The sequence below is a fragment of the Grampus griseus genome, assembly GCF_964374135.1.
Source record: "Grampus griseus genome assembly, chromosome: 5".
Taxonomy (NCBI): domain Eukaryota; kingdom Metazoa; phylum Chordata; class Mammalia; order Artiodactyla; family Delphinidae; genus Grampus; species Grampus griseus.
The window spans coordinates 131,515,861-131,541,726 of NC_138998.1; the positions used below are offsets into that span (position 1 = coordinate 131,515,861).

The 25,866-nt window shown below is 39.9% G+C and overlaps 1 protein-coding gene across 2 annotated transcripts in view; it reads right to left on the bottom strand.

Annotated features, from left to right (window-relative positions):
- SYNJ1 (synaptojanin 1) overlaps nt 1-25,866 on the bottom strand; it is an 86,062-nt gene that overhangs the window by 50,329 nt on the left and 9,867 nt on the right. For both annotated transcript variants that reach the window (XM_082655001.1, XM_082655002.1), the window contains exons 2-7: nt 13,340-13,426; nt 11,213-11,480; nt 7,986-8,211; nt 7,126-7,209; nt 2,268-2,329; nt 1,029-1,125 (exon numbers count right to left, since the gene is read on the bottom strand). In XM_082655001.1, the coding sequence (XP_082511127.1) occupies nt 1,029-1,125; nt 2,268-2,329; nt 7,126-7,209; nt 7,986-8,211; nt 11,213-11,480; nt 13,340-13,426 (824 nt within the window). The remainder of the gene's footprint in view (nt 1-1,028; nt 1,126-2,267; nt 2,330-7,125; nt 7,210-7,985; nt 8,212-11,212; nt 11,481-13,339; nt 13,427-25,866) is intronic.

Genomic DNA, 25,866 nt, shown 5'->3' on the forward strand with positions numbered 1-25,866 from the left:
TATAATGACTTTATATCTATTACAGAATCTCAAAATAAAATAGCTTATTTTTTAAGACAAAGCCCATTGAAAAATTCATTTTTCTATACCTTCAATATATACAAACGTTTCAAAAGTTTACCATAAAAAGTTTACCACATTCTCTAAAGTATAAGTTGTTTATTAACAATATTAAAACAAAATAGCCAAATAATTAATTTTGGACTTCATTAGCTTAAACTTTAGAAAATGTTTTCTAACCATTTTGTTTAAGTTTATAATCTTATGTAACACTATAATTTATATCAATTCAGACTCAATAAACATTTATGAAAAATATTTTTCCTTAGAAGTCAGACATTTCTTTAGGTTCTTATTTAATGAAAATTCTCAAATTTTCTCTCATCAGTACAAGAAGTCTTGTGTGTATACAAATGCATTATTCAACATTTCATAGGTTTAAAACAGTGACTATGGTTTCTAGGAAATAGGCAAGACGATGAACAGATGAAGGAGGAAACTGCCTGGTATCTTTTTTTTTTTTTGCAGTATGCAGGCCTCTCACTGTTGTGGCCTCTCCCGTTGCGGAGCACAGGCTCCAGACGCACAGGCTCAGCGGCCATGGCTCACGGGCACAGCCGCTCCGCGGCATGTGGGATCTTCCCGGACCGGGGCACGAACCCGTGTCCCCTGCATCGGCAGGTGGACTCTCAACCACTGCGCCACCAGGGAAGCCCTGCCTGGTATCTTTATGCCAGTGACAGACGAGCATTTTTTAGGGGGAGGGTATCCTTCTGCTTCTCTACAACATAAATAAGCAGATTAGAAAACAGGGTCAATTGCCTTGAAAGCTTTCCATAATCCCAATTTCAGCAAGATTATCCTAAACTGTTACCTAATTGCCCCAAAGAATGAATGGTTCCAACAAGTACCCAATCTTTTTCTAGGAAGTAATTTACTTCCTGGAAGAATCTGATTATTGTATTATTTAAAAATACCATTCTAGGTGTCCATGGGCCAGAACAGAAGAAAAAAATGATCACACTTACCTGGAAAGCCTTACTTAGCATATGTTCCCCTTCCTTAGATCCGAGCAAATTTACTATTATTTGTTTACCATATAAATTCTTAAGTGTTCTAAAATGCCTATTAAAGAAAGAAAGGAAATAAACGTATGTCAAATGACAAGCCAAAAACCTTTTTCAATAAACAGGAACCCATTATTAAACAGGACCCACGTGGCAGTATTTTATTCTTTCTTTTTTTTTGGCTGTGCCTTGTGGCATGTGGGATCTTAGTTCCCCTACCAGGGATCGAATCCAAGCCCCCTGCAGTGGAAGTGCGGAGTCTTAACCACTGGACCACCAGGGAAGCCCCTCAACTCATACAATTGGCAAAACTGGATACAAATCCATTCCACCCAGTCTCAAAACTCTGAATTTATAAAAACTCAATGCAATTTCCTCTCTGACAAACTCCCACCTATGCTCGAGCTGTTGGCATCATCTAGATCCCTCTCCACCCTGAGGCTGAAGCTAGACAGCCACGGAAAACACGAGCCACCCAGCTTTGGTGGGAAGGCAGCAAGGGCAGAGGGCGTAGGGCTGCACCTCACACATGAGGACATCACACACTCCGTGAGTACTCAGAGAGACCTCCTTAATAGCTCTAGCCTTAAGGAAAAGAGACCCCAAATAGAAGCCTTTATTTTCTCTAGCTTCTAACCATTCCAGAAGCTAGAGAGCAATGCTGTCCAAAGGAAATGTAATATGAGCCACAGACAAAATTTAAAATTTTCTAGAAGGCATATTAAAAAAGTAAACATCAAAGGAGGAAATTAATTTACATATATTTTATTTAACCCAATACAGCTAAAATATCATTTCTACATATAATTGATATATAAAACAAATATCAATAAAGTATTTTGCATTTTTTTTGCACTAAGTCTCAAATCCAGTATATATTATATACCTACAGCACATCTCAATCCGGCCTAGTCAATTTCAAATGCTCAAGAGTTACAGGCGGCTAGTAACTACCGTACTGGACAGCGCACCGGTGAGAGGTAGTTTTAAGGCCCAGACGACAAGACCCACACACCTAGTGCTACCACCCCTAGAATTCATAACAGTAAGTGTCACTGTCCTCCAGTTAAATTAGGAGTCAAGAAGAAATTTTCCTTAGAGCCAAAAAAGCTGAAATGAATCAGTAAATACAATTAGAACTAGTCTCACTGCTTAGCAATATCAAAACCTACAGCACTATGTAAAAATAATCAGTCTTACCTGTCAAAAGCAGGTGCATTGGCTTCAAACCCCCTTGACATACGAACACGATGAGATCCCACCTAAGATAAGAAAAATATGTGTAACCATACCAAAAGCCAACATGTAGACAAAAGAAATATTGTTTACAGTATGTAACAATGCATTTGCTAAACACCCAGTAGCGAGCTGAGTGATTGCCATTCATGATATTCTTTAAAAAACAAGTTCTAGGAGGTTCTCATCCCTTTTATTTTTTAAAACACAACCTCACAAAAAAAGAACTAGAAGTTAGACCATTATGAAACACTTGTAAACTAACAAGGATTTTTATTTATGTAAGATATTTTTAAGAGTGCTTTCACATACATTACCTTGTTTTAAGCTCAAATTACGTGCCCTTCATATGTCAACCGATATTGCCATTTGGGCAATAAAAAACCGAATACAGCCAAGTGAATAAACTTGTCCTCTCAGGGCAACAGCATTCATTTCAAAAAAGATTCGCATGACAATTCAGGCCTCCTGACAAAAATTCCTACTCTTCCGGGCTGCCGACAAGTGCAATGTCTACATATTCTTTTTTTCTCTGTTATGCTGAATACTCTGTTCACTCCTCCCTCACCCAAAGATCCTACAAATTAAAAATATTGTTCCTGGAAAAACAGACTTTCCAAGTCAATCTCTCAGGCACACAACTACAGTTACAGCACATTTTGCAGAATCAGAAAATCTGGGTTAAGAGAATTAAACAAGATGGAAAATAACTAGCGATTGTGTTTTGTTACAGTTTTTCTTTTCTCCTATAGGAAAGCAACAGAGAGATGAGGCAGAATTGAGAAAGGTATAACAGATGCCAAGAAGATGTACAGCAGTGAGACCAGATTCCTTCCCTGAATTTCACTTTTAAACATTTCCCTGAGACTTTGGGATCAAAGTTCCCCAGAATTCGTTCTTGCTAATCTGTGAACAAAGTGACTTTAAAGGCAGCGTGGGAGGAGGGCTGCCAAATCAGTCATGCAGTTGGACAAATAAAACTAGAAAATAAGCACTAATATGCCCATCCAATTCAGTTCAAAACTGAATTAACAGTATTATCATCCACTCAGCATTACCCCTCCTGATCTGATGAGACAACTGAATGACTGTCCTGAGAAATCAGTGGATTCTCTCTTTAGTGCTTTTTATTCTTAGTAAGAAATTGATTAGCCAAATGTCACATCTATATTCCATTTCATTTTCTAGTGCTTAACAGACTGCATAAAATCTTAAATTTTGAAAGATGTGTGCTCCAGGACTTTAAGCATTTTAGGCGGCAGAAAACTTTCTCTTTGGAGTCCTCTCAGGTAATTGCCTATACTATAAAAGTTCAAGACTTAGCATTTTGTTTATTCATTAACATTTATCTTGCACAGTACTCTCAACTGTTAAGAAGGTGAAAAAAATACAAGTTTTCTCATGTTTTTTAGGTAACGGCTGTGCTGGTTCCCTACTGTCTGCTCCCCAACGCATATACACAATTAGCTACACATCATAACACTTACAGCAATCTGTTGGTTAGACTAGACTAGGTTTTATTACCCAATGTTAAAAAAAACTTCTATAATAAAAAAGTTATGTCAATGGTGATAAAAGTTTTAAGGCTTTAAATAACCATAAATTTACCCCATTAAAAAAAAAAGTTACATCAAAGGTATTTTTAGAAAACCATTTCATTGGGTGGTATGGAACATCATCTTCTGACAATAGTATTGCTTCGTGTTCACATACTTCTGAAACTTCAATTCAACCAAATATTCAATGTGCCACACCACGCCAGGCATAAATCTCATGATGCTTACCATTTTTAAGACTAATATAGGCTATAATATAATGTAATGATATAGTATCAGAGGAACATTACAAATTATAAATGCTAAATACCTTCAAAAAAAGGAAATCATAAGTAAAATGAGTGAGTTGCCAGCACTTGAAATATCACTCTTACCTGGGCAGCACCTTATGACAACTCTTATGATGCCTCGAACTAATTGATACTGATGTTTATCTTTTCCATAAAAGGCCTGTCTCCCCAAACAGATTGCAAGCTCTCTCTGAAGCATCACTACAGTCTTTGAATTTCTCACAGGATACAAGACTATATACACCTAATGTGTACAGAATAATACACGTTTAGAAGAACTTAAGGATTTCATGAAGAGATCAGTGTGGAGGAGTGACCGGAATCCATTCCACGAGATCTGAGTCGGCTACTGAAGGACAACAAACCTTCGTTTGGGGAGCAGAGGATTCTTGCTAGAAACAGCCAGGCATGAAGCCAGATAAGTAGAGGAAGCCAGAACACGAAGAAACGGGTGCACAGATCTGCTGAGTGAAATAGATCAAAAGTGGTAAGAATGGCCAGAAAGCAGGGAGGAGACCAGTTAGAAAACTGTGAGAATCTTCCAGGCAAGAAGGAATTATGAAGACCTTAACTGAGATGACAGGAGTGGAGATGAAAAGAAAGAGAAAGTCCCAAGACCTAGGAGAAAGCTGGGGCTAAGCGTCACAGGGCCGCCTTGCTGGCTCAGGACTGGCCGCTGGAGCAGGCAGGGCTGGATACACCGCAAGGGCAGCAGGAAAGGATCCAGTACAGCACAAGTTCTCTAATTTGAGTGGTTAACTTAACCACTCAAATTAAAATGCAGATTCCTGGCCCAATTCCAAAAGATTCTTTTTTTGAATCTTTTCAAAAAGATTCAAGTTGATTCAAGTTGAATCTTTCAAAAAGATTCAAGTGAAGTTGAGGCCATGAATCTGCATTTTAAAATCACTTCCAAAGATTCCTTTAAAATATTTTAAGAACCTGAGAGGAATTATTCATGGACGAAAAGAGGTAGAACAAGGGACAACTGCCTGAGGATTCTCTGTCTGTGACTTGTGAAGTGCGACATCTCACTAGGCAACACTAACTTCAAGGATTCCCAACAATAAATTCCAGTCCCGAGAACACACAGGACACCTAACGACCATTTACAGCCACCCTAAGTCAAAAGTCCTTATTTGTCTTCTATGAGAAAATGAACTTGGGGTCTTGATATTTTTATTTTTTTTAAAAGCAATATCTATTATTTTCATTCCTCTATTACCTACTCTTTTAGAATGGTGGGGAAATGATAAAAAATACTCATGAAACGGATCCATCCCTGTTCAAAGAAAGGCTGGCTTTAAAAACTACTAAGCTAAATAACTGGGAACTACTGACCCAATCCTCAACCCAACCTGAGACAACAGGCCAGCTCAGTGATGATTTGGCAGAACTGCTGGACTGCCTTGATGTCTCAAAAATCACTATCTCCATCAAGAAAGGCACGATTTAAAAATCTGTAGTTTTCAGCCCATAATCAAATGACATTATCCAGCCAGACTACTTGTGTGGACAGGCCCCAGAACACAGAAGGAAGCCGGAAGGAAGTCCCACCCCAGGAGGATCCCTCAGTGTAACTACTCAGGATCCAACCTTACTGAATAGCCAAACACTGTAATTCTGGACTTCCTAATAACACAGAAAGCAGGTAAACAGAGGGCTTATAAATAGGCTATTACAATCTCTTATACTAGCCTGTCTCTAGAGCAAAAGCATTTACCTTGCATCAAAACAGGGTTTTAGAAATTTCTTAAAGCAAATATTCCAAACACCCTCCTCTGGTCACAAAAAGTTTGGAGAAGTGGGGTAGGGCGGGTATTCTTTCCCAAGAGAGACTTGGGGAGCAATGTATCTATTTAAGTTACGTCTATATGCCAAAGATAAAACCCACATGAGTTAAACTGGTCTTAACGAGAACTCAGGAATTTTAGCAAAGCAGCACAAGTATTAATCCTTGTTAATTCTTAGCCTGTCTTGAATAAACTGCCTTACTGAAAAGGTTCAAGTGGTCTGCAATTCTCCTCCACAATAACCATCCTAGAATAAGAGAGATACAACTGTGAACTAAATGGAGGCAAGATTTTTTTTTTTTCTGTTTTCTCAATACTGTAGACTGAGGCACAAAATTTACTACACATTATATACCAGAAGCCTAAAATGAATATAATTTAACACTTTCAGAACTAAACATGTTTGAGTAAAAATAAAATGCAAAATCACACTACTATGGGCAATCCAGTATTATGATCTTAGGTGAAAAAAAATCTTACATTTAATCAACAAAGGAAAGTTTAGGAAAAAAAGATCAGAAAGCAAAACAGAGAACATATTCAAGATGACAAGTCACTACAAATTACAAAGTAAAATTTCAGTAGCAGATATATTCTTATTAACAACAATAGCTAACCCTTACCTAGTGCTGACTGTGTGTGCCAGTTACTATTCTAAGCACTTTCCATTTCATCCTCATAAGAACCCTAAGACCTAAGAAGTAGGAACTACTAATATTATTCCCATGTTACAGATAAGAAACCTGAGACACAAAGGGGTTAAATCACTTGTCCAAGATCACAAAACTAGTAGTGGTAAGTAAGGGCTCAAACTGAGAAGTCTGGTTTCAGAAGCTTTGTTTTAACTACTACATTTTTCTACCTACAGAGACTAAATTGTTATACACTAAGATACTGAGATAGTAAGCACAGAAACACTTTGAAAATCAGTGTGCCATGAAAACGTCAAAATTTTAATATTAAATATGGGAGCTGAATTTCTATGGATATTTAAAAGAACATTAAAGGAAAAAATAACTAGAACAATTCCAGGACCTCTGTACTTGGATCCTCATTTATGGATCTAGCTAATATTATTAGACTGAGTAGTAGAACTATCAAATGAACTGATAAACTATCCTGAAACTTTAGAAAATATGGAAAGTTCTCAAGAGAAAAAAAACCTGAATGTCAAAACGCATACCTGCAACCCTGGTTGCTCCCAGAACAATGGGACAGACCCCCGGATTTGTATGAAGGAAGAAACACAGTCATCTAAGTACACAACCTACAGAGAAAAATAATGGGTAAAATGTTTCCACAGACGAAGCTGTTACCTCTACAGCAAACGACAAGTTTCCTAACTTCTAGTGCACGCCAGTTATATCTCATGACCAATCGCTCATATACAAACGATCCTAACAAAGTATCCAATAGGCCACTAAATAAGTTGGATTCTTTTTTCAACTAGTGATAGTTCTTCTATATACATTAACCAAGAAAATCGTGACTATAGAAGCATAAGAATTACAACTTTTAAAAAGGAATTCCTTTTGAATTTCAATATTTTATACATACACCTTCAGAGTTCATTTTTTTTCTTTAGCTTTTTCTATTTTTCAAAAACTAATTTGAAGATCTGAAATGGACCGGGGGCATCGCCTGAATTTACAATTACATAGTTTCATAGTCAAAAATATTATAACTTTTCATTTTAATGGTACTACATACCTAGCTTTAAGAGTTGGGTTTGACTTAATTTCATCAAAACACACTTTTCTTAAGCTGTCTGGCTCTATAATTGAGGATTTTAAATTCAATACTAAAACGTATGACACTGGCAATGCCATGCTGATTAGCAAAAAGTTTTGTTACTTACTTGAAGAGCCATGGCTAAATAAGTTTGTTTTTGGGAATCCTCTCTTAAGGCTAATAAGTAGCCAAGAACAACCATAAAACGACATTACAGATGTCGAAATGAGTTCTGAATCAATAAAAATCTGTTATCGTACTATTCTCTGTGCCCCTCCCCTAATACATGAATTAAGCAATATAAACATATACCTGTTCTGTTTCTACAAAATTGGCGACGTGACCATCATCATTTGTTCCCCGGACATTGAACCTGGTCCCAGCTCGTTCACAGCTTAGCCTGGAAACGAGGCAAGCCTTTGCCTGTTTATGAGCAGCATAAATTGTTCTGACTTCTACTCCGCCACACATGAGGCGTAATAACCAGTCATCGCAATTCACACCATAGTGCTTGAGATGCAAGTGCAAAGACTGATTCCTAACAGAAAAAGAAGTAATTGCATTAGCGTAATGAGCACTGGACGACTCACAGCGTACATTTCAAAATGTTGCTCCTGGAACATGCACATTAAAAGGCACCAAAAATAAATCAATTCATTTACATTTACTATGGCAGGGATTGGAAGATAGGGCTACAAAATGAGATCCTTGGACATGTGATCTATGGTCCATAGAAAAGCAGCATACATTCTATGTTTTTAGAATCTGGGCCCCATTTCTGTTATGTCTTTATTCATAATGTATTTATCACTTGTTCCAAAAAAGGGTTCCATACACACATCCCCACCCTACTTTAGAAGGCTCTACTTAAGGCTTGACTTTTATAAGGCTCCATTTTAATTAATTTAAGTTTAAACAGCCAGAAGGGCTAGTGGTTACCGTATTAATGCATGTCTAGAGTTTTCCACTGCTCCAAATACTTTTACATTCTAGATAACGGATGGGGCCTGGTTGCCAAACTTTTTTGGGGCAAAGAGTTTTGTTCAAACGAACACGCAGAAGCCTGGTGATCAGGAAACATAAAAGCAGAGTTGCTACGGCTAAAGCAGGGCTGAGGGGCTGGGGTTCTGCCACGCCGGCCATCTTCTCATCCTGCTGACCGCCTCAGGGGCTCTGTCCAAACCTTATTCCTCCAACAGCAAACACGTGAAGCTCCTCACCAACCTACCACCAAAGCAAATATACTGTTGTGAAGAAAAACTTTCTATCTGGTACTTTCAGATAAAAAGGTGCCTTACAAAAGTGAAGTTTCTAGAATACTGAAGCTTAGTTCTCTGAGTTTTAAAACTACCAATCTAAGCGGAAATCTTTCTTAAGTGCCTTGCACTATCTTGTTGTCTTAAGAGGTATAAAAACAATGTCACAGCATTTTCTTGACGCCTTAGGGCCATTAATACCAAGAATACACAGCAACGCGGCTGGAGCAGTTGTCCCCAACCCCCTCCTCAAGTGACAGCTGTAGGAGAGAGAAAACAGGTGGTGGCCACGTGCAGCCCTGGAAAACCAGCTACAACCCCAGCCCTTCTCACCCGCTCAGGAAAGCATACTGGAATGGCGATGAGTAGTAGGATTACTCGGAGGATAACATTAAATCCAATGACCGCCATTAATTTCAAAAGAGGACGTAAGCTTCCACGCTTACTATTATCTACATTGATCTGAGGCAAAGCTCAAACTGTGACCCAGTCTGTCCAGACACCACAGCTGAGGCCCCTGTCCTAGCAGAGGTCCCCCATTTAAATAGGAGCGGGATCCATACATTTGTTCAGGTAGAGTTTCTCCCTCTGCTGTCAGTCTTCATTTTTCTTTGCAGTCAATGCCTTGCTGTTTTGATTGTTTAAATTTACACCTGACTCTCGACTGGCAGCAGCCTCAAATCTCCAATGGAGGAAGTTGCTACTCTCTGGCTACAAAACTTACTTGGCTGTATCCTGGAAAATACTCCTACTAATAAGCTGCAAGGGTAGCACAATGAGTTCTAAGAGCTTTCGTTTTTCTATACTAAGTGAAGCTCCAGTATCCAATCCTTAGCAAAACTGTAGAAACTGTAAAACGAGCAAAACTCACCTTTGGCATTTCAGCGTCCCCTTCGCTCAGCCTGTCTCCTGCTGGATAAACCCTTCAATCTGTTATCTAAATTTGCCCCAACTCTAGCCATAATTGAATGAAAGGATACATGAATTATTCCCACTGATTAAACTTAGTGATGTTCTGGACTGCTGACCATTCAGCCAATGCATCTGCACCTGCCTGGACTTCTAATTATGGCAGGAAAACTTTTCTCTCTCAATCAAGGAAATTTTGGGTAAGAATGAGCAGGGGGGAAAAAGGTAAGGATAGCTGCCCTAAGTCCAGCTGCAACACCGTTACCTTTTGCAGAATCTTCAATGTCTCTTCCATCAGAAAAGTGTAGGGCTGACACAAGCAGACAGGACTCCGTCCACTCATCTGTCCCACTGACCTCCCCACCACACCCCACCCCCTGACTACAGTGCTCCAAAGCCCTTTTCACTCTGCCCTCTCTGCTCCCCCATGCCACTCCTCTGGGCCAAGATACTTCCATGTGATCTACAAGGTGACCAAGCTATTGCTCTGAAGTTAGCTTCCTGTCCTAAGGTTGTTGACTTTAAGCCCTCTAACACCCAGGGCCTTCTCCAGGACCATAATGGCAGATAGCGAAAGTGGGAGGGAAAGTATACAGGAGGAAACACCCTGAATCTGAACTACTGAGGGAGACCGAGAGCAGAGAGGCCCGGACTTTGGCCTTATAACATAAGTAAACAAATGAAATAAAATTTGTCCGTTGTGTTAAGGAAAAAAGTCAACATCGATGCTGACTGTGGACAAGAGAACAGCTATACTAGAAATCTGGTCTGCTCCAGTAAAGTGGTACTAATTACAGTCATGTGGGCCCTGCCCCCATTAGTGCTTACTTACAATACAGCACACTCACGCATAATCGTGAAACATGGCACAGCTACATATTTTGTTATGGTACGTTTTATTAAGTCTTACTTTATTACAGTACTAAACTTTATCCCAGCGTACTACTTCCTCGTAGTCGGTTGCTCTTGAATCAAGATCATCTACTTACAACCTTAAAATTAAAAATAATAAGGGAATGTGGGCTTAGAAAGGCAATGCTGCCAGAGACAAGACCTCAAAACTAAGAACAGTGGATGTGAGTAACGCAATTGTATTACAATTAATTCGTTCCTAATTTTAAAATAAATATTTTAAATATATGTCTGAAATGGAAGGTCAGTCTAGATCAGGGAGAGTAAATGGGTTTCACATCACATGACAACTTTTAAAAAATGACAGTGGATGCCTGCTATGCTCTGCTGAGGATACTGCAGCAGGAAAGAGCGGTGTGCTCAATGGGCAATGCCCACTGCTGCTGTCTCTGGAAATAACTGTTCAACCTTCTATGTTGCACAGCACGTGATTACAAAGGGAAAAATGTAATATGAACTCACCAGAAAAATCTATTATCGGTTGTATGTTCTTGCATGCTACGATGGGCATTAAGACTCAGATCCAAACTGACTCCAGATGCAGACCATGCGAAATAGAAGTTTCCTGAATTCAACACTTTTCGCACTTCTGAAACGCGATCCTCATCTGAAGAATCGATTCGTAGTGATATAAATTCAGTGGAAGTAACTCGGAAAACTTCAGATTCTTGAATTTTTCCAACAGACATACATCCAGTGACAAGGACCAGATAATGTAACATAGTATCACCTGCAAAAACCAAAGACTTTAATTGGATGAAAAGTCCCAATGTTTAAGCTATTCAAAGTTTCTTCCGCCTTCCTTCTTGTGTCTCCATGTTTGAAAATCTGGCCTTGTGGTTATTTTAAGTTTATCATAGACATGTTTAAGTTCACAACTAGATTTTGGCAAAAGTTAGGGGAAAAAATCCTTGTTTAGATACATTCAGTATAATGAAGCATTTAAACATTAACAGAATAATCTCACATTTATGAAACTGTTCCTCTACTTAATTGAAGGGTATGCAAGATTTATCAAATTAAAAAAATATATATGCGTTATCTTCCCTACCTTTCCTTTAAGACTGTTAGGAAGTTCAGACAAGACAATGAATGTGAGAGTTCTGTGTAAATGGTAAGGTTGAAAAAATGGCACATAAATGTGAGCTGCTGCTGCTGCTATGTGGACAAAAAGTCCTTGGAAACAATTTATAAAGCAATTTGGCTTATAAAAAACTCAGGGATTTTTTCATCTAGTTTTGACAAAAATTCTGTGCAATGGGTATGAAGGTGGAATTCAGCAGTGGTGTACTTTGGTTTTTTTGTTTGTTTTAATTCATTAATTAATCTTATTTTTGGCTGTGTTGGGTCTTTGTTGCTCTGCACGGGCTTTCTCTAGTTGCGGTGAGCAGGGGTTACTCTTCATTGCAGCGTGCGGGCTTCTCACTGCGGTGCCTTCTCTTGTTGTGGAGCACGGGCTCTAGGCACGCAGGCTTCAGTAGTTGCGGCTTGCAGGCTCCAGAGCGCAGGCTCAGTAGTTGTGGCACACGGGCTTAGTTGCTCCGCGGCATGTGGGATATTCCCGGACCAGGGCTCAAACCCGTGTCCCCTGCATTGGCAGGCGGATTCTTAACCACCAGCAGTGGTGTACTTTGAACGTGGGCTTTAACGTAGGCAGAAGCACCCTGCGCCTTGGCTCCTCCACTACTTATTATCCAGACCAACTTCACTGTGTTAACATAACCAACCTGAGATATCCACCCTTAGAAAATAAGATTAAAACAAATCTCACTGGACTGCGAGGATGACCCAAGACAGTATTAGCTAAGAGCTAGGCACAGTACTTTACACGTGATAGATTCAAAACATATGGCAAATCTCCATTTGATAGACCAGAGCTCCTCAAAGTATGCCCCATGAACCAGTTCACAGGTACCAGTTCATGGTGAGAAAAGGTGCTTCTCCTAGAACAGAAAATGGTATCACTAAGTTTACCATTTGGTTTCGCTGACTTCTTTTTTTCTCCATAGTAAGACTTCATCAATGAAGGAAGCCATGTGTTGATTTGCACGATGGTGCTGGCTTCTCTTCTCATCCAGACCAATAACAAAACAGTTTATGGAACGTAACCAGTCCTTGGGCCACGCTCCGAGTCACACCGTTATAGAATCATAAAGGTTACTTTGCAGCCCATGGTGACACTAGGTAGCAGACACAGGCTCGACTGAGACCTTTTGAATACAAAGCAGATGTCTTTTCCACTATAAACCAGGGAAATCAGTGTGTGGTTCCCACTAAGACATCTTTTCCTAAATGCACTGAAACAAGGAAAAAGGGCAATGCCCTGATTTTCTCTTTTGACAACTGATACCAGTCTCTTAAAGTGTTCAAATAGGACGCTGTCTCTGGAACTTAAAATCACAAGAGCACCAGCATGTAGCATGCCTTTTCGGGCAAGAAGCATTATCTCAAGATTAGCTTAATTAAGGTTTAAAAGCTGTTACCACACTTATAGCTCAGATATAGAGTCTGAAATAGATGTCTCTCTCAAATCCTTAGAATTACAAAAACAGAAATGAAAAAAATAGATCAATTATATCGACTACTTACCAAGATTTAATCGTAAAACACCTAAAAGTCCATAGGCATCGAGAACTTTGGAGTATGTACTCTTGATTGCTTCTTTTTCTGCTGATGCTATAAAAATCAATCAATCAATAAATAAAAGTTTTAGGGTAAGAAAAAGGACCTGAAACATCAGATTCTATTTAGCTATAAAGCCAGAGTTTCAAGCAAAAATGTCCAAATCTAAACCTGATATTCTTAACATAAATGCATCGCATAAAAGATTTTTTCAAACCAGTAAATTAACAGTTTTTCCCAAAGAATTAACAAGTTACTCCAGCCCCATCTATTCCCTAATCCATCCTCTCCTAAAGATCTGACGTACTACCTTTAACAATATTCGTATGTTTTGGAGGTTGCTTTTGAATTTTCTTCTCTGTTCCACTGATCTGTTCACCTACTCTAATACCAGGAACACTCTCTGTTATGATATCCCCTATAGGACAACACCCAACTCCTTAACAAAGAGTCTTCCAGAATCTGGCCTCAACATACCCTTTCTGCTTCATTCTTCATAACTCTCCTCTCCTTCCCACCCCCTGCATCTTAGGCTCCAATCATATTAAACTATCACTATGGCCCAAGCATGGTCTTTTACATTTCTGCACCTTTGCACAGCGATCTGGCTTTCTGCCTGAAAGACTCTATACCCAACCTTTGCCTCTTGGCAAAATTCTATTCACCCTATAAAAACACAGGCACAAAATCACTTTCTGGAAACCTTTCTTTACTCCTCCAGGCACAGGTCTTTCACAGAGCTCCCTCTTCACGCTGCCCAAACATTTAAAATATACTCATTGCTTGTCCTTCTCATTAGCCAGCCTGCTCCTTGAAGGCAGGAATTCTGTCCTATTCATCCTTTCATCCCTAACACTTAGAACAGTGCTTGACGCACAAAAGGCTACTAACGTTTAAATAATGAAAGCTAATGGCAATACTTGACCACAGAGTCTAGCAGGGGGGAAATCGTCATTCTGGCCTTTGTCTGGATTTATTTCTCCTGCTATGAAGTTAATGTTATCTGCTAATGAATATAACGCACAGAATAATTTCCCTAGGACAGGCTGTTGTGGTTATTCTATTCAGAAAAAACAAAACAAAACAAACAAAAAAACAAATCCTGAAGCTTTAAAGGAAAATGCCTAGTTCCTAGCAAATACACTTATTAAAAATTGAACACAGAACCAAAGAAACATAAACCACAGCTAGTAACTCAATGGACGAGTACAAATACTACATTCTAAGGTCTACAAATCTGGAAAGGTATGAGCCTCTTTCTCATTCTATCCTTTCCCTTCCAGTTCTTTTCTTCTTTACTGCCTTCCCTTATCCACTCCCTACCCACAATCCACCAACTCACCTCTTAGCTGACTGGTTTACTCCTCATTTACCTCTTATCTCTTGCACTTACCCCTTTTCCCTTTCCCCATTCCTCTATGATCTGTACATGAACGATAGTATGTTATAAATTCTAATAAATTACATTCTGATACAGAATTATAGTACATTTTTAAAATTTATTTATTTATTTATGGCTGCGTTGGGTCTTCATTGCTGCGCGCGGGCTTTTCTCTAGTTGAGGCAAGCGGGGTCTACTCTTTTATTTTTTTTGCGGTACGCAGGCCTCTCACTGCTGTGGCCTCTCCCGTTGCAGAGCACAGTCTCCGGACACGCAGGCTCAGCTGCCATGGCTCACAGGCCCAGCCACTCCGCGGCATGTGGGATCTTCCCGGACCGGGGCACGAACCTGTGTCCCCTGCAACGGCAGGCGGACTCTCAACCACTGTGCCACCAGGGAAGCCCACGGGGTCTACTCTTCATTGCAGTGCATGGGCTTCTCATTGCGGTGGCTTCTCTTGTTGCGAAGCATGGGCTCTAGGCACACGGGCTTCAGTAGTTGTGGTCTGCAGCCTCAGCAGTTGTGGCTCGCGGGCTCTAGAGTACAGGCTCAGTAGTTGTGGCACATGGGCTTAGTTGCTCTGCGGCATGTGGGATCTTCCCAGACCAGGACTTGAACCCGCGTGTCCTGCATTGGCAGGCAGATTCTTAACCACTGCACCACCAGGGAAGTCCCTCTCTGTCGACCTTTATGGCCAACAAAATGGCTATCTTCTCAGTCTACTGCTTTCCTAATATCCCATAGTACTCTGCATTAGAGCTCTTTTCCTTTGTTTTGAAGCTCTTCTCCAGGGTTCTACAGACCAGCTCACTTTCTCTGCCTGCCTCACCTCTTTTCAGACCATCTACTCTTATGCTTCTTCCTAGTTATCCCATTTCTGCCTTCGAATGAGCTGTGCTCTGCTAGCTGGCAGCACAGGCCTTATAAGACTGAAGGACTCAGTCACTCAATTAGCTGATACTGTCACAATTTTCTAGTATGTTCATTATTAGGGGTAGGTCTTTATCTTTATCAAACCACCCAGTATGAAGTTAAGGAGTGAGGAAGATTTCACCAAGCCACTAAAGTTACGGGGATTTGAACTTCATTCTGCATTCCTAGAGTTCCTATGATTATTACTGCACTATATATTTAGGAACAGTTACTCCTAACATTCAGTGACAAGGAACACAGCTAGAAAACATCACAACATAAATTTTAATATTTTATAAAGAAAAACAGGAACTTCTTCCCCTAAATACTGCCTTGTTAAGAGTACCACATGTACAAAAGCAAACCTTAGAGAGGCTTGCTATCTCTGATGACAGAAGGCATGGCTTCCAGGGCAAATACTATTCCAGAGTTTTACAGGTTACATGTTACATGCATTTCAAATACTATCACTGGTAGAATAATATAGACATTACTAGATGTATCTATCAGTTTAGCAGCAACCAGTTGGGTTCCAATACCAGCAGCTAGTAAGGGTTAAAAAGAAAATATATTTTTAATATTAAGTCATCACCTTCCCTTAGAAAAGAGAAAGTCATTTTATAACAAATTATCCTGCAACAAAATGTTCTCTCTCTAATAATGCATAATAATTACCTTTTCATTAACTGTGCTCCAAACATATGAATCTACCATGTCTTTCAGGCCCAAAGAAGACCCATCTATTAGACTGTCACCTGATACAAACATGCAGACAAATGTCATGTTGCCTGGTTATTTGTGCTCTTGTATTATATTCTGAGGCTCAAGAAACAGGACACATTTAAACACACAATTTAAACTAAAGTGCATATTCTTAGATAAAAGTATGCTAAAAGAAAAAAAAAAGATTCAAAGAATAGATGAGATTTCATCTTCCCTGCCAGGAATTTTTTTGGTTTCCCCTCAAAATATTAAATGAAAAATTTAAATGATTTTTTTAGAGTGACGAATATTATTTTAGCTGAGGTACTTGTATATTGTTTCTGTGATGATCACGACAGTAGCTAACTAGTTACTGGGCTAGGTATTTTTCATGTGTTATTCAATTTCCACAAGCACCCCATGAGCAGAATTGTGACTACTTCCACTTGACATGAGGAAACAGGCTTAGAGAGATTACTAAGTTGCTACTAACCTGTTTAAGCTTAAACAGAGTCAGAGAATGCAGCTTCATGAGGGAAGGGGCTTTGTCTAGCTCGCCGTCCTATCCCCGGTGACCTAGCTCAGTGCCTGGCACCCAGGAGGGGTTCAGTAATTTATGTTCAATGAACTGGTGAATGCAATTTCAGAGCCATATGAACGTTTATCTCTAGACACTTCCAATTTCATAAAAGAAAACCAAGTGTTTTCTTCTTAAATATTTTTATTTAAGGACTGCAGATGATTACCTATTTTTCCATTTACGCTTCAAAGGTCTGGGGTGGATGGAAGGAGGTCCTTTGCAGGCTGTGAGAATCTAGGTAGAGTAAGAAGGGTGGCCCTGTTCATGGAGTTGAAGCCAGAGGTGGGGAAAGAAAGCATCCACTTGTGGGGAGGAGCAGCCGGGCAGGAGATGAAGTCTGAGTGAGGAGGGTGGTGTCCATCCAGAGACAGTAGGAGTGGCCTGGCACAGGATGAGAAGGCAGGGTGCACTGGAGGGAGCCCCAGGCAGGGTGCTGGAGCCCCACTGGGGTGAAGAAGGCAGCCACACGGTGGAGGAGGCTGCAGCGGCAACAGGAGAGTGGTTATACACAGGGGAATGATCAAAGACCACAGGAGTAGGCTTCTCACTGTCAGAGAAGGGAACTGCAAACATGGAAAGAGAGAAAACTAGAAAGGACACTGCAGTGCTGATCAGAATTGGAGTTACCAGTATGAACTCACAGTTTTCTAGTGAGACAGACTGACACAGATATAAATGGGTGGGTATAACTACGTATGCATATCATATACACTTACATGTTCTCCTTAGCTCTAGCCATTGACAGGACCACAACCAGCAATACTCCAATAACAAACAGCACACCTAGCACCCAGACCTTGCCTTCTAATACCATTCTCCACTAAAAGGAACTAGGACTCCTCGGACAGCTAATTCCAGGGGAAGGGCAGGGACAAGATGAGCCTATAACATGTTTTTGCACCAGAAAGTAAGGGAGTGTTCAAAGAATGATGGTGGCATGTTACAAAAATGCGGAAGCTGGCTTAAAGGGGCTTCTTTTACTGGTGAAATCTCGGACAATTTGAGCATCAAAATAAATTATAAGAGTAACAGATTACAACCCACTGAATAAACCCATAAACTGAAAGTTTGAAGAGCAATGGGACCATACATAATCTCAAAGTACCTCACCTCCAAACACTTATTAATTATAAAGGAAAAAAGAGCCAGCCAGAGACACCTGGCAGACACCACCTTAACCCAAGTAATCCAAGTGAACACCAACAGTAATGGGACAAGTCAAGATTGTGTCAACTGACAGGATACAATGAAAAGAACGCAGCAGCACTTCTGTAATATTCCTGCCAAGACAACCTCAATCTGAGCACGAGGAACCATAAGACAAACCCAGAGTGAGGGACATTCTACAAAACAATGAAGATGGCCTTCATCTTCAAAAGTTTTATGGTCATAAAGGTCAAAGACTGAGAAACTTTTCCGCATTTAAGGAGACTAAAGAGACATGATAACTAAATAAAATGCACAAAATTCAACTGGACCTTTTTTGCTACGAAAGACATTGTTGGGACAATTGATGAACTTAAATGGAGTCTGAGGATTAGACAGCAGTAAGGTACCAATGTTAATTTTTTGATGATTATATTGTAGTTATGTAGGTGAATACCTTTCTAGGAAATATGTAATAAAGTATTTGGGGGTGACAGGGTAACTTGTTGGCAACTTAGTAGTCTTAAATAGTTCAGAAAAAAAAAGTTCTTTTGTACTGAACTTCAACTTTTCCATATATTTGAAATTATTTAAAAATTAAAAAAATTTTTCTTAATGTAGCCAGTAAAAATAACTTTGAAAATACATGTGCATATGCCTAAGTTATGAAGCTTTTTTCTCTAAATGGCATGAAGATAAACTCTTATAATACCATTTTATTCCCTCCCCATATGTATTTTTTTAATTGGGGGAAAAAGATTCCCTTCTTTTATGAAACTCCATGAAATCCAGAGAAATATATGATTAGGAGGGATCTAATTAAATTATTATCCCATTTCTCTGGTAACTTAATTCTAGAAAATAATTTGAGATTCCTCCACTGTAAAAAGATTACTTAAAATAAGAAAGCCATGGGGGGAAAAAAAAAAAAAGAAAGAAAGCCATGGGACTTCCCTGGTGGTACAGTGGTTAAGAATCCACCTGCCAATGCAGGGACACAGGTTCGAGTCCTGGTCTGGGATGATCCCACATGCCGTGGAGCAACTAAGCCCGTGCGCCACGACTGAGCCTGCGCTCTAGAGCCCGCGAGCCACAACTACTGAAGCCCAGGCGCCTAGAGCCTGTGCTCCACAAAAAAGACAAGCCACCACAATGAGAAGCCAAGGCACCGCAATGAAGAGAAGCCCCGCCCCCCCGGCTCACCGCAACTAGAGAAAGCCTGCGTGCAGTAACCAAGACCCAAGGCAGCCAAAAATAAATAATTTAAAAAAAGAAAGAAAGCCATAACACTTTAAAATAATGTGTATAACCTTTAGATAAAACACAGCATTTGTAACGACTTTACTCAATCCATCCCCATCTTTCTTCTTTCCTTAATACTCTCCCCTTGCATCCCAGGCCTTAGCCAAAATGAGTGACGTGTGCCCCTCCTACAGGCTCCATGTTCTTTCCCCTCCCTCCCCTCTTTCGCTGTTCACCACGTTCTTTCCATCCCGAACACTTGTTAGCCATCTTTGTGTTTCCAAATATTACCCATCTTTCAATACCTAACAAAAAATGCCGCTTTCTTCCTGAAGTTTCCTCTGATTACTCTGGCTGGAAGGAAATCTTTCTTCTCTTTACTTTATGCCACAGACACTCGTCTACTAGTAGCAATAGAAACTAAGTCTTATTTCTTTATATCTCAACACGATGCCCACCTAACACAGTGACTCTAAACACTGCAGCTATTGATTATTCATCTAACAGACAAAAATAAATTGAGAGATTTTGGCACAAAAGGGAATGTTTCGTAAGTTTTAAAATAATACATAAGGGGAATTCCCTGGCAATCCAGTGGTTAGGACTCTGTGCTTTCACTGCAGGGGGCCTGGGTTCAATCCCTGGTTCAGGAACTAAGATCTCACAAGCCGCGCAGCACTGCCAAAAATAGTAGTAATAATAATTTTTTTTTTAAATAAAAAAAATTTGGGCTTCCCTGGTGGCGCAGTGGTTGGGAGTCCGCCTGCCGATGCAGGGGACGCGGGTGCATGCCCCGGTCCGGGAGGATCCCACGTGCCGCGGAGTGGCTGGGCCCGTGAGCCATGGCCGCTGGGCCTGCGTGTCCGGAGCCTGTGCTCCGCAACGGAAGAGGCCACAACAGTGAGAGGCCCGCGTACCGAAAAAAAAATAAATAAAAAATTTTTTAAAAAATTAAAAATTTAAAAAAACCTTAAAAATAAATAAATAAATAATGCATAAAAAGATAAACATTTTATCTTACTATTGACAGCATTTGAATGCCTTCATTATTGAAGTTTAACAGCTCCTCACAGTGAGGTCATGTCTGTCCTGGGGTGTGAAGGTGAGGATGGGAAAATGGGCACTGTTAAATGACTGCTAACGAGGGTGTAAGCTGTGGAGTGTATAAAATGGCAGGGGGTGTGGAGAGCTCAGAGGAAACAACGAGCAGAAATGAAAGTTCAGGAAACGTGGTGATACGGAAGTTCAGGCTACTCACTCTCTTGTTAGTGCTCTTTCAATGTTATCTACTACGCTTTCCATGAGGGCAACAGACTGCTTTTTGAAAGAGAAGTGGGTTTTTTTCCTCCTTTTCATGTTGTTATTAAACAAACGAAACGCTAGGAAAAACAAACCTTTCTTTTTACAAGTGACTGATTTCTAACCACGGGTAGGTAGGAATAGCCAAGAAGCCCATTGTTTTAGGAGTCATTCTGAGCCGATCAAGATCTTGTGCAGTTCAGCTGAGGTAAGGAGGGCCACATGTCTTCAGCTCATTTGTTAAGCCCGGAAGGTAAGACAGAGCCTGGCTTCTGAAGTTACTGCTGTGACACCTCAGGCAACAACAGTAACTAACCTCCTCCTTATTTTCCTTATTTTAACTGGAAAAACTTTTCTTCTCATGTCACATTCAACACTATCTTTCATTCGTGCTTTAAATCTTAGTCATCAATCTAGTGCAAATGTGCATTTCCTGAGAACACAGAGCTATCTTAAGCATAAATTTATAATTATAGCTATATTTTTAACATATTCTCACATCATTAGAACTGATCATCTGAAGGGCCTCTGAATCTACTCCTAGTGAATATATGAATATGAATCAGGTCACAGAAAAGAATTTAAAGCAAAATAAAATATGTGCCATAAACATTTATTCTCAAAAAATATTTATGGATGAAATTAAATGATGTCCAGGGTTTACTTCAAAATAAACAGTGGTGGCGGGGGTGGGGGGGCAATAGCAGATAAGGGATATAGATAAACACAAGCGTCTGTGATTGGACTTCCCTGGTGGCGCAGTGGTTAAGAATCCGCCTGTCAATGCAGGGGACACGGGTTCGAGCCCTGGTCCAGGAAGATCCCACAGGCCGAGGAGCAACTAAGCCCGTGTGCCACAACTACTGAGTCTGCGCTCTAGAGCCTGCAAGCCACAACTACTGAGCCCGCACGCCACAACTACTGAAGCCTGCGCACCTAGAGCCCGTGCTCTTCAGCAAGAGAAGCCACCGCAATGAGAAGCCCACGCACCGCAACGAAGGGTAGCCCCTGCTCACCGCAACTAGAGAAAGCCTGTGCGCAGCAATGAAGACCCAACACAGACATAAATAAATAAATATATTTTTAAAAGTGTCTGTGATAATCGCTGAGGTTGGCTGTCAGATACATGGGAATCAATGACACTATTCTCTCTTTTTTGATGTCTGTTTGATATTTCCCCAGATAAAATTTATTCTGACAACATCCTTTGGTATCCTGGATAAATTCAGAGAGGAGAGAATACAAGATAACCTGGCCAGTCAGTGGAAGAGGACAGGCTACTGGGATTCTAAGTGATCCGAGAGGTATTTTCCTCCAAGTAGGCAAAAGTTCAATGGGCACTAGGACTTTTATAAACTTGAAAGGGAGCAATAAGTTCTACAGCCTTGAGAATGGCCCCATGGCCTGCTCTTCCCAAGTCTATCATATATTCATCAAATAACAGATATATAACAAATTGGGAAAGAAGCAGACTCGGCAATTATAGAATGGGGAGCCCAGGAAGGGTAAATATTGCTAATACTCTGTCACAAATGTTTTCCTTACATTCATCCTAAATAAATTAGCTTTCATATCCTCCTGTCAAACTTGTAGCTGGAAAATCATAAGCTTACCTTTACCTGTCATCACAGAAGTAGTTAAGAAGTCTTTAAAACTACGTAAAGCCACAAGCTAGTGATATCCCACAACTTAATACAGACAACTTATTCATTATTTTAGCTCTGTGCCTGTTTCAGAGTTGTTTAACTGAACAAATTGATGACTGAAGGCAGGCCTAATCTACGTCTCCTATTTAAACTACAGGAAAGTAATGAAAATAGAAGGTATGGAGATTATCTGTTTATAGACTACAGAAAACACTCAGAGTATAAATATATCAATTGTTCTCTACCAAAATTTAACATACCTATTGTTCTCTATCACATTACTCAACATCTTTTTTTGCTGGACTGGCTTATTTTATAGCACTCTGTCATATGACACAGCTGGCATTACTCAGCATTGTTGGTGTTACACCCGCCCTTCTCAAATGAGAAGTTAAGGCAATTAAGAAACATAAGATCAGGCTACAGAAATTCAGATGAAAACATAATCATATACCTATGTCTTGATTTTCATGAGTTGTGTCTCTAAAATACAGGCTTATTAAACATAGGATAATTGCAACACGATGGTCACATCTGCCTTGCTAACTCTACCATCTGAATGGAAAGAAATAAAATTAACTTATTATCTAAGACATTCAGATAAATAAAAAGTCATTTCTCTAAAAACCTAAATGGTATTTTGAAGATTAAATTTAAATGTAGATTCCTCTAACTTCTGATGAATTAACAATATTTCAAACTAAATAATTACGCTACCCACTGAAGGTCCTGCCATCCAAGGTCAACATTCTGCTGTGGCTCAAACCTTCCAGGTGGGAACAGACTGTCTTTCCTTAGCTGATGATACAGAAGACCAAGCTGAAGAAAGCCAGTAAGAATATGAAAACAAGTTAGCTGAAGAAAGCCAGTAAGAATATGATTACAAGTTAGCACAACCTTCCTAGAAACACAATTTGCCTGTGGTTGCATGCACCGCAGTTTGTGGCTGACTTATTTGCATGCAGGTACCGCTCTGGTGTAGAAGCAGAGAGCCTCTAGTCAGAGGATCCTTGAGATCGTGCAGTCCAAGCTACTCATTTTCAGAAGAAAAAGACTAGAGGTTAGGTGATTCATCCAAGATCATATAACCAGCTGGTGGTAAAGACTCCTTCCATTTCATCACACATAAAGAGAAAATTATTTTAAAGGAAAAAGGTTTTCTTTGTATCAGTAAATAACTAAAATTCCAGCTGAAAGATATTCAGCTATCCAAATTAGTGTTCTATATAAACTGCACATCCCAATCTTGGCAACATTTCAAAATAAAAATAACCTTTCACTCATTTGTGCAACAAGTATTTACTGAATGCCTACCATATACCAGGATCCTGGCAAAGTTCTAGGAATAAAAAAAAGTCGGTGCCCCAATACCTTCCACTGGGAAGACAGGCATTATATAATCATACACCTGCAAAATTATGAATTATACTAAGTACAGTGATGGAGTTCCAACAGACTGCAACAGGAGGACCTAATCTAAAATTGTTTGTGGGGGACTGTGGTGGTTAGAATAGGCCTGCCTGCCTGCAGAAGTGACCTGTAAGTTGAAACCTGAAGAATAAACAGGAAGTTAGCCAAATTAAGAGTGCAGGTAAAAGTGTTCCAGACAACATCCACATGCCCTACGACCAGAAATTCCATTCCTAAGAAAATATCCAACAGAAATATGTATGTGTGTGCACCAAAAGACATGTAAAAGGATGTTCATACTAGTGTCATTTATAATAGGAAAAATTGTAAAGAAAGCAAATGTCAACAGAATAGTGGAATATTCATACAGTGGAATACTACATAGCAATGAAAATAAATAAACTACTGCTATACGCTACAACATGCATGATCTCCCATATTTAACACTGAATGAAAGAAGCTGGGCACAACAGGATACATATTGAATGATTCCATTTATGTTAAGTTGAAAACCAGATAAAACTAATCTATGAGGTAAGAAGTCAGGACAGTGATTATCTTTGCAGATCATGATGGAGATAATTGGAAAGGAACATGAGAGAATCTTCTGGAGAGCCAGCAATAATGTTCTATTCTCGACCTGGTAGTGGTAACATGAATATGTTCACTCTGTGATAAGTCAAGTCGAACATTTATCGTTTATATACTTTTCCACGTGTGCAAACAAGTTTATCTTTAAAAATAAAATCCTGAGCAGAAGGAACAGCTTTTGTGAAGACCCTGAGACCAGAGAGAATCTGATACATTCAGAACTAAAAAAAAAGGGCCAATGTGGCTGGAACACAGAAACCAACAGACAGTACAGTGTAAGACTGAAGAGGGAGATGGACTCGATTTTACTGCAGGTCATTTTAAAGAGTTTGGATTTTAAGTTCAGTGACCAACCCCTGAAGGGTATTAAGCAGGGGAATAATAAGATCTAAACTGTGTATTTAAGAACACTGAAGAGTGGGTAGGGGGAGTGGAAGCAGCGAGACCATTTAAGGAGGCTATTATAATGGTCCATGAAAGAGACTGCAGTGGCTTGACTGGTGTAGAACCAGCTGAAATGGTGAACTGCGTGGATTCTCAATGAAATTAGGAGGTTGAGTTGACTGTACTTGGTAATGGAGTGAATGTGTGAAATGAGAGAGAAGGAGGTGTAGAGGGTGATTCTTAAGTTCTGGTTTAAGCAGCTAGGTGGATAGAAAGCAATCCCCTGAGATAAGGAAGACTGAAGGCGAGCAGATTTGAAGGAATGCAGTGGTCAAGGTGACCATCGACCCAGTACCTGTGCCCACCCTCCCTTACTATGTAGCCATGGTACAGGTGGGGTTTTATGGGAACTCAAACAATCATAGAAATTTCTACCTTCTTTTGCCAATCATCTGCCCAACCCAAGTAGCACCTGATATCCCTGTAGCCACAGTAGTTGGTTCAGGAATGGACATAAAACTCAAACAAGGGGGAGGGCATTTTCATTTTGTAGGTTCTAATCCATTTTCTCAGTTTGAAAAAAAATTGGATCTCAGCTGTGCCATCCAAAATAAATAATTATTCTACCCAGCTCTGTATCAGTCCCACACAGCTTTGCAACATCTACAAATCTGATAACGACCTTTCTACCCCATTCTCCAAGAAAAGAATCAAATTGTGAAACAAGATAGGCCAAAGTCACATCCCCAAAGTTGACCAAGACAGACCACTAACGAGCACTAATGTACAACCAGCTAGGAATTTACTTAATAATAAGATTCAGGACTTCCCTGATGGTCCAGTGGTTAAGACTCCGTGCTCCCAATGCAGGGGTCCTGGGTTCAATCCCTGGTCAGGGAACTAGATCCCACATGCATGCCACAACTGAAAGAGCCGCATGCCGCAAAGAAGAGCCCGTGTGCCGCAACTAAGGCCCAGCACAGCCAAATAAATGAATAAAATATATTTTTTTAATTTAAAAAATAAAATAAATAACAAATAATAAGATTCATCCTGCCTATACTTCGAACATGGTCCACAGGATATTAAAAGGCTGTTTATCTACCTTTCAGTAAGGTATTCAACAGACAACAGCAATCCTACGGTCGACTAGTGAACAAAATGAAACATAACCCATAATAAATATTTATTGCGAAGACCT